The 14,799-nt window shown below is 42.6% G+C and overlaps 1 protein-coding gene across 3 annotated transcripts in view; it reads left to right on the top strand.

The window, feature by feature from the left end:
• Window positions 1–14,799, top strand: part of TJP2 (tight junction protein 2) — a 117,002-nt gene that overhangs the window by 84,621 nt on the left and 17,582 nt on the right. For all 3 annotated transcript variants that reach the window (XM_053923942.2, XM_024555193.3, XM_045191210.3), the window contains 7 exons: window positions 4,770–4,873; window positions 5,512–5,665; window positions 6,895–7,003; window positions 7,110–7,243; window positions 9,818–9,884; window positions 10,634–10,784; window positions 14,548–14,656. In XM_053923942.2, coding sequence (XP_053779917.1) covers window positions 4,770–4,873; window positions 5,512–5,665; window positions 6,895–7,003; window positions 7,110–7,243; window positions 9,818–9,884; window positions 10,634–10,784; window positions 14,548–14,656 — 828 coding nt within the window. The remainder of the gene's footprint in view (window positions 1–4,769; window positions 4,874–5,511; window positions 5,666–6,894; window positions 7,004–7,109; window positions 7,244–9,817; window positions 9,885–10,633; window positions 10,785–14,547; window positions 14,657–14,799) is intronic.

Here is a 14,799-nt window from a genome sequence, read left to right as displayed (position 1 = left end):
CTGGGTGCCACGCACTGACCTAAATGCTTTGCACCATTTAGTTCATTTCACTCTCACCACTACCTCATGTAGGAGTTAGCGTATCTTTATTTTATAAGGCACAGATAAGTTCATTGACTTGCACATTTAATTTGCGCAGACTGCAGAAATTTGGCTTTAAACTACTAGGCCCTTGGTTCTCAGAGCAGCATAATTACCACCTGGACACTTGTTAGAAACGCAGACCCTCAGGCCCCAGCCCAGCAGCCCCCGACTCAGAAACTCAGGAGTGGGTCCCTGGAATCTGTATGTTAACAAGCCCTCCTGGTGAGCCTGCTGAAGCTTAAATTGATGAAACAGCTCTCTGCCAGGACCTGTGCTGAAATAATACTCTTGTTTAGTCCTCACCAGCACCCTGTGAGGTAGGTAGGAGACGTTCCTGATATTCCTGTGGGAATATCAAAGTTCAGAGACATTTTTGGTACGCCTGAGATAGCTTAGGGACTTGGGCCCCAGGAGTGGAAACATACCAGGTGACTAGGAAGGCAAGTTAAGGCCAGGTGGCCAGAAGAAAGGCCAGATACGCTGACCACAAGAATGTTACCACTCCTCCATTCCTTGCTCAAAAAAAAAGGCAGAATTTTATCTTTCTTTTAACTACTTGCTTTTCCTACCCTGCCTTGGAAAATTCCATAAGCCCTCCTTTTCAAAAAGCCCATCTCATTGTGCAGCCCCTCTCCCCGCTTTCAAAGCAGCCGAGCAGAGCCAGCCCCCCAGCCAGTTCAGAGGACCTTCTGTTCTTCTGTACTGTCTCCCTGGTGCTCAAGCATGAGCTTAATTAAATCTGCCTGGAAATTTCTCTGGTGCTTGCTCTTGATTTCTATCTTGGGGAACCCAAGAACCCCTATTTGGATAATATGCCCAGGCATGGGTAGGCTCTGGCCCAGGCTGCCTGTCGCACGTTGCGTTCCTGGAGCCATTGCACACACTTGATCCCATCCAGAATTCACTTGAAGCCCTATGTGACCACCAGTGAAGCTGCCAGCACCTGCTGTTTAGGTTAGGGCTCTGAAACTCAGAGAGGGGAAGCGACTTGCCCACATCTGGAAGCCGGTTAGTGCTGGAGCTCGAACTCAACTTTCCATGGATGATAGGAAACAAGTCGGTGAATGAGCAGGGCCATAAGCCCAGTGTGGAGATATTCCTTGCATTGATTCTTGGCTTCTGACTTTTTAAATTCTTTGTGACAAATCTTTTATTTCCTTTTGTTCTCTAATTGTTCTCCTTCCAAGAGAACAAAAGATGAAGAGCACCCGAGCATGCAGAGTGAAAAATACTGCTTTCTAGGTTGGGAGTTTGCATTTTAAATAGCCTATTTCTGAGGAATATATATCTTAGGAGGTTTAAGAATTCTTTAGACTCTTTATAACCATTTATAGTGACGTATCAATTCATTAATCCACCCAGATTGAAAGGTGGACTGCAGTGGGTTTTGAGGAAGATGACTGGGCCTGTGGGCTCCGTCAGGGAGGTCTAATGCACGTTCTACGGGACCTGCACCCAAGGGCCTTGAGTTACCTAAAGCAGTGCTTTTTAGGCCTTTTCCCTCCTTTTTTCTCATCTTTCCTGCTTCCTCTTCTTCCTCTCTCTCCTTCTCCTCCTCCTCCTGCCACAGAAAGAACCACATTTAGCAAACAATCATGGATGCATGTACCTATATAAACTTGACCAAAAGTATCATGAGATGGTACTTTATGTGATACATTCCAAGAGGTTCCATCACGTTTAATTTAGAAATGCTGGTTGCATCTCACTGAATTGATAAGAAGACTTACCAATGGGTTGTGACCCACGATTTAGAAAGACACTGTTTGTGCTGAGAGACTGCCCAAGTCATGCCTGGTCTTAGTGACAGTATACAGGAAATAAAGGGGGTTGTGACCCTTAGCTGACACAGCATGTTAATCCTCCTAGGCCATTTTGTTCCTCAGACTGAGAATTCGTTAAAACTTATAATTTGTTTTTTAAAAGTGCCACTTTTTAAAAGGTTTTTTGGGCTGCCTTTTGCTGAGATTACACAATAACTTAGCTATCACTGGCCAGAGTTGCATAAGAATTGATCTTTAATGAAATGTGGCAGTAGGTAAGATCCACACTTGATTAAGAAAAATGTGATCCATTCATACGGCCAGCTCTTGGCATTTCATGGACACCAAATAGCCTCCTGGTAAGTGTGTTAGAAGCTGGTTAACTGATTTTTTTTTCAACTCATTTAAGAGATGTCCACATACACACCAACCTTACAAGTGCAGTTTTTAAAAGGATAAAGGCATTGTTGATATGTGAGAAAGAAGTCATCACTCCTTGGATATAGGTCCTTGCCTTTCATGACTTCAGATACATTCCAGCCCTTTCTTGCTTGTAAGGTTTCTTTTGAGAAATCAGCTGATGGTCTTATGGACACTCCTTTGTAGGTAACTCTCTTTTCCTCTTGCTGTTTTTAAGATTCTCTCTTTATTTTTAATCTTAGGTAACTTAATGATGATATACCTTGGTGTGTTCCTTCTTGGGTCCAATTTCTTTGGGACTCTCTGGGCTTCCTGGACTTCCAGGAAGTCTATTTCCTTTGCCAGATTGGGGAAGTTTTCCTTCATTATTTGTTCAAATAAGTTTTCAATTTCTTGCTCTTGTTATTCTCCTTCTGGCACCCCTATGATTCTGATATTATAGTGCCTAAAGTTGTCCCAGAGGTTCCTAAGCCTCTCCTCATATTTTTGAATTTTTGTTTTTTTCATTCTGTGCCAGTCGGATGTTTATTTCTTCCTTTTGTTCCAAATCATTGATCTGAGTCCCAGTTTTCTTCCCTTCACTCTTGGTTCTCTGAATATTTTGCTCTATTTCATTTTGTGTTGCCTTCATTTCTTCCTTCATTTTGCTGTGAGCATCCTGATTACCAGTGTTTTGAACTCTGCATCAGATAGGTTGTCTATCTCCTTGTCACTCAGCTCTTTTTCTGGAGTTTTGATCTGTTCTTTCATTTAGGCCATATTTTTTTTTGTCTCAGAGCACCTGTTATGTTGTAGGGAGGTGGGGCCTTAGGTATTTGCTATGGCGGGGCAACCTTCTTTGCTGTGCTGTGGCTCTGTCTGTGGGGGAGGGGTCAGAGAGGGAACAATGCCACTTGCTTGCTCTGCTCTAGCCCCACTTTCCAATGAACTCTCCTGTGAGACTGGGAGTTTCTTTTGCCATCACAACCCTCACAGTGTTTTATACCTAGAGGTTTTGAGTCTTTAGTTTCCTGTTCAGCCAGCCCTGCCTCGCCTGCATGGTCCCCCGTCTTGCCATGCGTCCTCTCTGCTTGGCTGCTTGTCTCCACCCCTCTTACTGGTCTTGGTGAATGTTTCTGTAACTCCTTGGTTGCCAGACTTTCATGCAATTTGATTTTCTAGCACTTCTGGTTGTTTCTTGCTTTTAAATTGGTTGTTAGCCTTCTTCTGGTTGTGCAAAGAAGTGAAGCATCTCTACCTACATCTACATCTTGGACCGAACTTGAGCCCCAACCCCTTACTCTTTCTTGAGTGTCAGCTTCCTAAGCAGGTGGGGGGTACGTTTCATCATATGGTAAGATCTGATGCTAACACTGTAAGTCACTTAAAACTTATCTTTCAACCTACTTCATAACTTTCCCCTATTGTAGAAAGTTACTCTGTTTTGTAATTATAAGATTTTGAGTTCAAAACAGTAATAAATTTTGAATGTGCCTCTTTTGAAACCTTCTAACTTCCTAAAATAACCAAAATTCATCCTTCAAGATAAATATTTTTACAAGTTTAGCAAGTAATATCAGAATAATCTCAATAGTATTTAAAGTATTTTAAAGTATACATACTCAGTACAGTGTTTTTTGTTTTGAGGGCAATTCAGAGTCCGTCAACCCTCGGAGCTCTGCTGGTTTTAGTTCAATGCTTTGCTTTGCCTGGATTATTTGCCTCTTTTCTTTACTCACTGAAATTTTTTCAACGCCAAACCCCACACACTCTGAATTGTTACAGATGAAGACTATTCTTTATGCAGTGCCTTCTTGTAGGCAGCTGCATTGTCAGCAGGCCATGCCTATTAAGATGTACTGAATTGGTTTTTTTCTCCCCAGTGTTTTATTTTGAAAAGTGTTAATTTTATAGCAAATACTCATAGATAGCCTTCACTTAGTTTTACCAGTTGTTAACATTCTGCCACTTGTTTTCTTTGCCCTTTTTCCCTTTTCTCCTGCTTCTTTCCCCTCTCCCTCCTCCCTACCACACCCAATTCCCTGTCTCTCAGTGGTGTTCTAGAACCACTTGAAAGTAAGTTGCAGGCTACGTGGCCCTTCACCCTTAAATATTTCAGCAGGTATCCCCCGAAGATAAGAACATTCTCCTACATAACTGCAATGCCTTCATCACATTCACATTAATGCCCCTTTTAATATATTATAGTGCAGTGCATTTTGAAATTGCTGCAAAATAATGTGACCCGTCCCCCTACCCCCTCACCTCTTCCCCACATGGGATCAAGGATCTAATGAAGGTTCATGCGTTGCATTTGGTTTGTATGTCTCTTAGTCTGGAATAGTCCCTCTGCCTCTTTTGCTTTGTATGACATTGACTTTTTCTCCAGGCTAAGTCGACTTACAGAATGTCCCACATGCAAAGTTAATTTTTCATCAGTATTTTAAAATAGTCCTAAAAAACAGACTAAGTTTTCAGAGCAAGTTGGTGGACTACGTGCATGTTGATGTTTTTGTCTCCTAGAGTATGGTCTGCGGCTGGGGAGTCAGATCTTCATAAAGGAAATGACCAGTACCGGTCTGGCAACTAAAGATGGCAACCTGCACGAAGGGGACATAATTCTCAAGGTGGGCGGCCGGGGTAGAGGACAACCAGATGCATGCTTGGCTCCGTAGTCTGCGTGTCCACATTCAAGTGCGAACACAGTGAAACTTCATTGCCGTGGGAGTCGGTAGTAAGACAAAGTCTGGGAAGAACAGCAGGGCGCCAGAATTTTTGTCAGAAAAACCGGACTCGGAGATCTGGAATACTTTAATGTCACTTTTTATAAATATCTCCATGAGTACTTTTTTCTTGCCTGTTTGTTTAAAGGTTAAGCTCCTATTCCCTAAACTAAGGAACGGTGAGAGGGAGCATTGGTAGTATATGAATGCTGAATATTTAATAGCTTTTGTAAACCTCTCCAGTCGGGAGACACGTTGCAGTAGTAAAACCAAACCATCATCTTGAGCTTGGAAGTTAAATAAATTAGCAGAGTAACTTAAGTACATTACAGCTCCGTCACACCTGTACTTGGGGTCCAGGCACGCAGGATTATATTTAATTTAAAGGATAATTCACTTTTATTCAGTGAGTCACCCTAAAGCCATGTCTGTTTGAATAGATGAGCAAAGTCTTTACATTTTTGATAGGAGAAAATGTGAATTTTCTATTTCCCTGTGAATAGTTGTATCACATATACCATTACTGTTCTTTATAAACACAGATAAATGGAACTGTAACTGAGAACATGTCTTTAATGGATGCTCGAAAACTGATAGAAAAGTCAAGAGGGAAACTCCAGCTAGTGGTGCTGAGAGACAGCAAGCAGACGCTCATCAACATCCCATCGTTAAATGACAGCGACTCAGAAATAGAAGGTAAAGAAAGGAGGCTGTGAGCTTGGCTGGAAGAGAGAGGGCTGTTGCTTCCGCGTTCTTATCTCTACTTAGCGTAGCCATCCCACTGAAAGTTAAATTTCCAGTGAAAGCCTCTCCTTCAAACTTTAATTCCAAAAGATAAGTGTTTGGTCGTTGTTTTCTTATTGAAGTGTCTGTTGAAATTAGGTTTCCAATGTGAAATTCTGGTGCACTTACGAACTCCCAGTGGATGCTCTTTAGGCCACTGAAAATAGAACTTGTTAGTAAAAAATGTATGTACCAGCAGTTCAAAGAACTAACCACGTACATTTGTCTCGTGTGTTTTTTTAAGTGGCTATTAATATTTCTAACGAAGAGAAGACAGTATGGAGGGTAGCAAAAATAGGTGGACACTCTAAAGAATCAATCACAGTGGCTTACATTGTGTGTTCAGTGGTTAGCAACCCACGTCACCTCTTCTCTTTTATGACACTGTATTCATGTCTCAAATATGAATTATACGTAGGATAACATTTTTAACCGCATACAAACTACCAGTAAAAATAAGTAATCATGTTATTTTCTAGTTAACCATCTAGTATTACCTTTGTATAGCCAAGTTTAGAAAAAATAGTTAAGTTCTCAAGTTTTAAGATAGATGTTGATTTTTAAAACGATCGCTTTCTAGAACTTAGTTGAATTCCATTACATGAAAAGTCTAAGCAGTTGTGACGGCTTTGAGTGCAGTGCAGAGAAATCATCCCAGCTTGCTGGGAGCTTATTGACTTGCTATTCAAAGCGCGGTCCTCACCCCACCAGCGGTGTCAGCGGCATCTGGGAGTTTGACAGAATTGCAGTGTCTCGGCGCCCCGCCCCTACCCAGAATAACTGCATTCTCACAAGGGCTCAGGTGATTCGTGCGTCATATGTGCATTAATGTTTGAGAAGTACATATATATATATTTTTTTTCTCCAGTAATTGAATTTTGGCTCTTCAATAGCAGCTTTGCTAGAAACTGTGATGAAAGAGGAATCTAAAATTCTGTATTTGGCTTTCTCTTTATTAATTAAGTCCTTTCCCTTCCAACTACCTGATTTTTTTTTTCAGTTCTGGAAGACTATTAGACTGATAGCACATTTGCTGCCTGCCCCTCTTCCGTTTCCCACATTTGCTAACCAGAGAATAGGATAATTTCTGATACAGGTCTTAAATATTTCATTAAAAAGTCTTTTCTAATTGTTGAAACCAGATGTCTCGGAAATAGAGTCAAACCGATCATTTTCTCCCGCGGAGAGACGGCGGCAGTATTCCGACTACGATTACCATTCCTCAAATGAAAAGCTGAAGGAAAAGCCAAAGTAAGAGGACGTGTATTTTTCCCTTGTACGCGTCACTGTCAGTGTACACACGTGTGTATTTGTGAATCCGTCACATTATGAGGTATTTACGTGACCTGTGCTTAAGTTCAAGAGAGGACGTCCAGAGCAGATGGTCCAAGATGGGCTCCACACCCACTCCCTTTAAGTGCGCGGAGGATGTTGCTGCTGTGGTTGGCACAGAGCCGAGCAAGGAACCCAAATACCAAGAGGAAGCCCCAGGTGAGGCTTATTTTATTTATTGATTGATTGATTTGAGAGAGAGAGAGAGGGAAGGGGAGAAGGAGAGAGAAACATCAGTTTGTTGTCCTACTTATTTACGTATTCATTGGTTGATTCTTGTATGTGCCCTGACCCAGGATCAAACCCACAGCCTTGGTGTATCAGGACGATGCTGTAAGCAACTGAACTACCCGGCCAGGGCTGGGGCTCATTTTAAACAGTTGCTTTCAGAAGTTTCTGCTTGGTAAATCCAGAGGATGGCTGGAAGGAGAGAGAAAAATTATTTTTAAAAAATCATTCTCAAACATGGAAGAAGCATTCCTCTCTCTCTCTCTCTCTCTTTCTTGCTCTCCTTAAAAGATCTTATTTATTTCGAGAGAGGGGAAGGGAGGGAGAATGAGAAGGAGAGAAATATAAATATGAGAAACATCAGTTGGTTGGTTGCCTTTCACATGCTCCCCAACCAGGGACCAGGCCTGCAACCCAGTCATATACCCTGACCTGGAATCAAACTGGGAACCTTTCGATTTGTGGGAAGACACCCAACCACCTGAGCCACGCTGACCAGGGCTCTCTCTCTTAATATTAAAAAAAAAGTAACGACAAACAGTCCTTTTTCTGCTAACAGATTGCCCAAACAGGTCCCATTTTGTTATATTTGATTAGTTATGGTTCTTTTGTCTCCCATTTCTGATCCCTGCCTGAACTGTTTCTGCTCACAATACTGCTAACACCAAATGTGTAGGTTTTTTCCTCCCCTCAACTACCAGTTCTTGAATTCTCTAGACACCAACTGGATTGTCCTGTGATTCAGTTCAGTTCTGACACTGACCCCCTGCAGACCCCACGAGTTAAGGGCTCTGTCCCACAAGCTCCCCTCACTTCAGACGCCAGTCTCAAGTTCCAGGTTATCACCTTTACTTCTGACCAATCAGCTCTAAACCGGCCATTCCCATGACCCTCTTCTCCAGTTTGATAATTTGCTGGAATGGTTCACAGAGCTCAGAAGAACATTTCACTTGCTAATACTGGTTTATTATAAAGGTTACAACTCAGGAACAGCCAAATGCAATATATGGCTGTATAGAGCAAGGTATGGGGGAAGGGAGTGCGGAGCTTCCATGCCTTCTTGAAGCCTGCCACTCTCCTAGTACCTCTGTGTGTTCACCAACTTGGAAGCAGTCTGAACCCCATAGTTTTGTGGTGGCTTTGTCATGTGCACGATCAATTATTAACTCAGTCTGCAGCTCCTCACCCCTCCCTGGATGATGGGCAGGCAGGCTGAAAGCTCCAGACTTCTGGTCATGGCTTGCTCGTCCCGGGGACCGGCTGCATGCCGAGGCTATCCAGGAGCCCAGCAGGAGTCATGCTTGAATAAGCATCAAGACATTATGATTCAAGGATTTGAAATCCTTATGTTCCAGGCAAAGCCTCGTTTTTACAGAATAATAAATACTGTTTCTTCCACTTCCAACAGCTCATTAATAGAAGCCACCTCTAATGGGAGCTATAACTTTAGAACAAAGGACTCTTCTGTCACCCAGGAAATTCCAAGGGGTGTAGGAGCTCTGTGTCAGGAACTGGGGTCAAACACCAAATGTTAGAGCAAAAGATGCTCCTGGCCCCCCCTACCACCCTGGAAATTATGGGGATTTTAGGAACTTTGTGTAGGAACTGGGGGCAGAGACCAAATATATATTTTTAATTATATCACAGTCACTTTTTGTCATATTTGATTGGTTATGGTCCTTTTATATCCCATCTCTGATCTCATCCCCATCCCCTAACCCTGCCTTTACCACCCTAAACCTGTTACCATAACTTTACATGCATATTTATCCATGAGAAAACAGCATTATTATAGGGGAGTTTGGGGGGGGGTAGTGTTTTTTTAAGATTTTATTTATTTTTAGAGAGAAGGGAAGGGAGGGAGAAAGAGGGAGAGAAACATGGATGTTGGTTACCTTTTGCACAACCCCTACTAGGGACCTGGCCCTGCAACCCAGGCATGTGCCCTGACTGGGAATCGAACCAGTGAGCTTTTAGTTTGTAGGCTGGCGCTCAATTCGCTGAACCACACTAGCCAGGGATTTTTCTTTTCCTTCTTTTTTTTTTTTTAGTTTTAAAAAATACTATCTTCTGGTACATATGATTATATATATACCTTGCATTTTAGAGGTTCATTTCTTACTTATTTTGAGAAACTATTGGCACCTGCTGTCTTAAAATTAAACTTCAAAGAATTATTTTTGTTGTTTGATGTGATGATATATGTAGCATAAGGTACAGAATTGAATTTTCGGTGGCTTTTGTGATCTTTTTTTTTCCCTGAGAAGATAAAGGAGGGAGAAACATCGATTAGCTGCCTCCTGCATATGCAGCCCAACTGGGGACTGAACCCACAACCTAAGCATGTCCCCTGACCGGGAATCGAACACACAACCTTTTGGTTTGAGGGATGACACCGAACCAACTGAGCCACACTGGCCAGGGCATAGGTTTTATGATCTTTATTTTTTGAGACTAACAACTCCTTTTGTCCAGGTTGGTAATGATGTGCTTTTTAATTCTCAGCTCCTCAATCAAAAGCAGTGCCGAGAACTTTTCTTCGTCCCAGTCCTGAAGATGAAGCAATATATGGGTATCTATTTTCAGCCTTTAAACCCCTTTGTTTTTCCATACAGCTCTGTCTCCTTAACTGAAATCCACAAAAATGGTGTTTAACAACAGATGGTGATTTTGCTTAAAATCAGCCACCTTTAATCAACCCCTGTTGCTAGTGTTTATGAGAAAGAGAAATCATTTCTGGAAGAGTAACATAAGGAAGTGGGGTAAAGTTTGTGTTGTTAGCTTTGCACATTCACTTACCTGGCTATTTCTCCAGAACGTGATTCCGAATATTTGAGTTTGGCAGGTGGGTGACTCCAGATGGGTGAAGTACTGCTTAATGCCTCTGTGGGGGCTGCAGTGACATGGTGATCCCAGTGTGTGGGAGGAGGAGAGTGACGCCAAGCTCTGCGCTTGATAATTTGAACCCAGGCTGTACGTCCATTTGACAAGAGCCCTGGAGTGGCGGCAGGCTTTCCTTTGGAAGAAGGGGTCATGTGGCCTAATTTTGTAATCTTAACCTTGCCCTTTATTGGCCTTCTAATCTTGAGTGAGCTCACATAAACATTTTATATTTCTACTTCTTCACTGGTAAAGTGGGCCTATTATATTCATCTTACAGTACTGAGGATGATAAAATTATACATTACATGGGGAAAATGAGAGACTTACACATAAATCACTCTATAGATAGAAGAAATTAAATCTCTCATCTGCTAATGTTGGTCCCCTCTTACAAAAATAATCTTCCATTTTTCCTTTCTGAAACTGAAATCCTTGCAGCCCCAACACCATAATGGTGAAGTTCAGGAAGGGAGACAGCGTGGGCTTGCGGTTGGCCGGGGGCAATGACGTTGGGATATTTGTGGCCGGCATCCAAGAGGGGACCTCGGCAGAGCAAGAAGGCCTTCAAGAAGGGGACCAAATTCTGAAGGTAAGGAAAGCCCAGTCCTGTTTCTAGAAGTTACTGGGAAAGAGTGGGATTTTCTGGAGGGCTTACGGAAGAGGGGGCAGAGTGGTCCTGCTTGTGGAAATAGATGAGCTGCAGGTGTGTGGATGCCCGGCATCAAGGTCCCAGTTTCCCTGGAATGGGTCCTGTCCTCTCAGTCCTAGAACCCACAACTCACTCCTGTGGGGGAACTTACAGTGTTCAAGATCCTCACAAATATTTGTATTCATTTGATTAACAAAAAAAACCCTGAGACTAAGTAAAGGCCTAGGAAGAATAGCCTTCAAAAGATCTTGATAATGTTTGGTTTTTCATTGATTCCCCTGTGTGGTTGTCACTCATTAAGGCAGTGTGCTGTTATTGAGCAGAGGTGGGTGTTGGCACCAGATCATCTGATCTGAACCGCATCCCAGCCTCGCAGCAGTTCTGTGACCCTGGCTCAACCTCTGAGATGGGTTTCTGCATCTGTCCAATGGGGATAAGAATATCTGCCTTGCAGAGACCCTGGGAAAATTAGAATAGATAACACAGGCACCTAGCAGAGTTCCTGGCACAGAATATAAAGGTCAATGTTCCTTCTGGTACCCACTGGAAAATAAGAAGTTGCTGCCACTGAATATGTTACTTACATCTAAAGTGGTCCAGGGGGAGGATTTCTTGGTTAATTGAATTGGTACTTTTAAAGTTACTGTATATGTATTTGTGTAATCTTTTGGTTTTGAAAAATGATAACCACCTCAGCCTTGATATTTTATGAGACACGTGTAATGTATTTCCCACTGACTTCAGAATAAACTTCAAGGACGTCAGGTACCTCTCGACTATGCAAATACAGAATGCTAGGGGACTAGTTTCACTGGAATTTCTGCTTCTGTAAACTTGCATTTCTTAGGTAGGACTTACTGAGGAGTCTGGTAAGAGCATCTAGGCTCAGAGGAGAGGGGAATGAAGAGCAGAATTCCCGGGGAAGCAGGCAGCAGAGTACGAAACAGCGGCCCTCTTCCTTCTTGGCACGTGGCCCCACTGCAGGAGCTCAGGTTGCATTTCTGGAGCACGTGAAGGGCAGACCTTGATCATGAGCTGTGCCAAAGCTTTCCAGTGACATTCTAGACCCTCTTTGACTCCAGTCAGGATCCTAGAAGACGAAGTGTTCCTGAGTGAACCTCGTGGTACCACATGATCCTAGGAAACATCAATCACCAAGTGCTCCTGATAAGAATCTCATACCAGTTTACTGTGGAGTGGATGCTGCCAAAGAAGCATGTTTCCTAGCTGGCGTCAGGGCCATAGGAAGGCAGGGAGGAATTTGGAAGCTTTTGCTCTTGAAGGATCAAGGATAAAATATTTTTGTACTCAAGGGAAAACATGATTTTCTGAATTTCTGTGAAAAACAATAGAGGATTCATGTAGGAACATGGCAGGTTAAAGATGGGAAGAGGCGCTTCCATGGGTGACAGTCACGGTATGCAGTGCTTATATTTAAGAAGGGGTCTTGTTTCCTGCTTTCATTTGGGAACAAGGAGGAAACCGTGGGAACTGGCTTCCTCGTTCTTGGCTGAGAATAAATCTTCTGTTGACCACAAAAGGAGCCCCCAGGACTGCAAAGGAGTGGAAAAGGTTGAGCTCGCCTGCTGCGGCAGAGAGGCCGCTGCAGAGTCGTAGCTGCAGCTGCTACAGAATCCCCTGCAGGTTCAGCCCAGACAGGATAGACCCTGTGGACTATGAACTAGATAGTAAGAGGACAGTTGTTGGAGAGGACTGCGCAACTAATCTTCAAAGTATCAAAGTGCTGCCCGTGGTTTTTGGGGTTTTTTTGTCTTTTTAACCTTGTTTCAGAACAAACTTCCATGGGAAATTGAATCCGCATGGTGAACTGTGTATGTATACTAATCCCTTTATTGTATCACAGGTTTTTTCAGTGCGGCTCTTCCTTTGGTCAGGTGACAGCCTGGCGTGGAACGAAAGCACGAGTGTGCTGTGTGTGGCTGTACCTGTGCCTTGTAAATAACAGAAATCGACATGCTTTTGTGCTTGGCCTGACTATCTCTTTGTTTATTATTTGTCTGGTATGGTTGTCATTTCTCTTCCATAAACTGTTAGGGCATGGAAAAGAGAAAAAAACTTCTAAGTCTGCTTAGTAACCGTGTGGATTTACCATGTAGCTGGCACGTGTGCTTAAATTTTGACAATGTTTTTGGCTTGATGGATGGTCAGTCTCACATAACCATAGAAGTGGACAGAGGGACCTTTAAGATTCTCCCAGCCCTATGGCCCTGTCTTACGCAAATGAACAGATATAAGCATATACATGCATATAAAAATGTGCATGTGGCTGTCCGTCATAGGTAGACACAGGTGTAGATCTACAGATGGCGTGAGAAAGGGCTGTGCAACGAAGCGCAGTGATGCTGGTTTGGGGGGCGGCGGGATAGGGAAGATCGTTGTCCTAGGTGCTAAATACTGTTTGTTTCAAAGGGAAGATTAATGTGATTGTCCTAGCAATGTCCTAGCTTTATTTTAAAAGCACCAAGTAAGTTTTAGTTCACTTAATTATAAAGTCTGACATTAACTAAATTATAAATTCTAACATTAGTTAATGAATTGTTTTTTATAATAAAGCATTTGATTAAAGAATTCTGTAGTCCTCAATGATCAAAGAAAATATTTCATGGGAATTCTGTATCTTTTCACTACTGTAACATTATTAAAACATTAGGGACTTTAAAAGAATTTTTGCATTTTACTTATTCGTAGTTTTTCTCTTTTAAAATGGTTTTAAGGTACAAAACAAAGATGTCAAAATGTATTTAATTTCCATATTTCAAAGGTATTTGCTTTCTTTCTAATTTCTAAAAACTAGTCACATTGCACCCTGCTGAATCAGTGGGGAATAAATGTGGGCTCTTTGCCAGATATAAGTGTGTGTCAGAAACTTAAATATATAAGCCTGTATGTCACGCTATTGGTCTGCCATATAAGGCTCTTCAATTTCTTAAACTCATTAAAATACCTTTTTAGGTGATAGAAACTGTAGGAGAAAGGTGGAATTGATTAGAACTTTTATTTTCAGGCTTTTATTTGAACTAATTTAAAAACTGCGTTCATGCCTTCATGGGGCCAGCCTGCTTCTTTGCCATAGACCCCCACCACTCCCTGTTGCATTCTAGTTGCCTGTTTCCTGATTGTACATTACCTCCCTGGCCACCTCAATGGGAGCCTCAAAGAAGACCAAACACCACCCCCAAAAGTTCTAGTCTGACCTAGTGACAGGTCTTTGATGGAATGCATACTCCTGAGTGGCGGTTGGCAGTGTGGGGAGGCGGGAAGGTGTGCTGATGCGCACACAGCCCAGGCCGGCAGCAGGGTTTTGGAAGGGCTTGAGTAGGGACACTAAGGACTTCTTTTATTATTATTATTATTATATTTTATTGATTATGCTATTACAGTTGTCCTGACTTTTCCCCCCTGCCCCCCTCTACCCAATGCCCCCGACTCCCTCAGACAATCCCCCCACAATTGTTCATGTCTATGGGTCACGCATATAAGTTCTGTGGCTACTCCGTTTCCTATACTGTACTTTACATCCCCATGGCTATTCTGTGACTGCCTATTTGTACTTCTCAATCCCCTCACCTTTACATCTGAGTTTAGCTCTGGGAAGACCCTGATGAAAGCAGTCAGATAAAAACGTCAGTGGCACCTTTTCGTAAACTTTGGTTTTGTTTTTCCTGTTTGCTCTTTCCGTCAGGTGAACACACAGGATTTCAGAGGGCTGGTTCGAGAAGATGCGGTTCTCTACCTGTTAGAAATCCCCAAAGGTGAAATGGTGACCATTTTAGCTCAGAGCCGACCTGATGGTGAGCAGATTTGTCCACTATTTTAATGGGGCGGAGGAGGGGACTGTGGGGAGGACGAGAGAGGTGCCTTGGGACCAGAGTAGGTAAATGTGGGTATTAAAAATTGAAATGGATTTTAATACCTAATCTCTGGAGACAATTTG

This window comes from Desmodus rotundus, chromosome 1 (genome assembly GCF_022682495.2).
Source record: "Desmodus rotundus isolate HL8 chromosome 1, HLdesRot8A.1, whole genome shotgun sequence".
Classification (NCBI taxonomy): Eukaryota; Metazoa; Chordata; class Mammalia; order Chiroptera; family Phyllostomidae; genus Desmodus; species Desmodus rotundus.
This window is presented reverse-complemented; position numbering and strand designations above follow the sequence as displayed.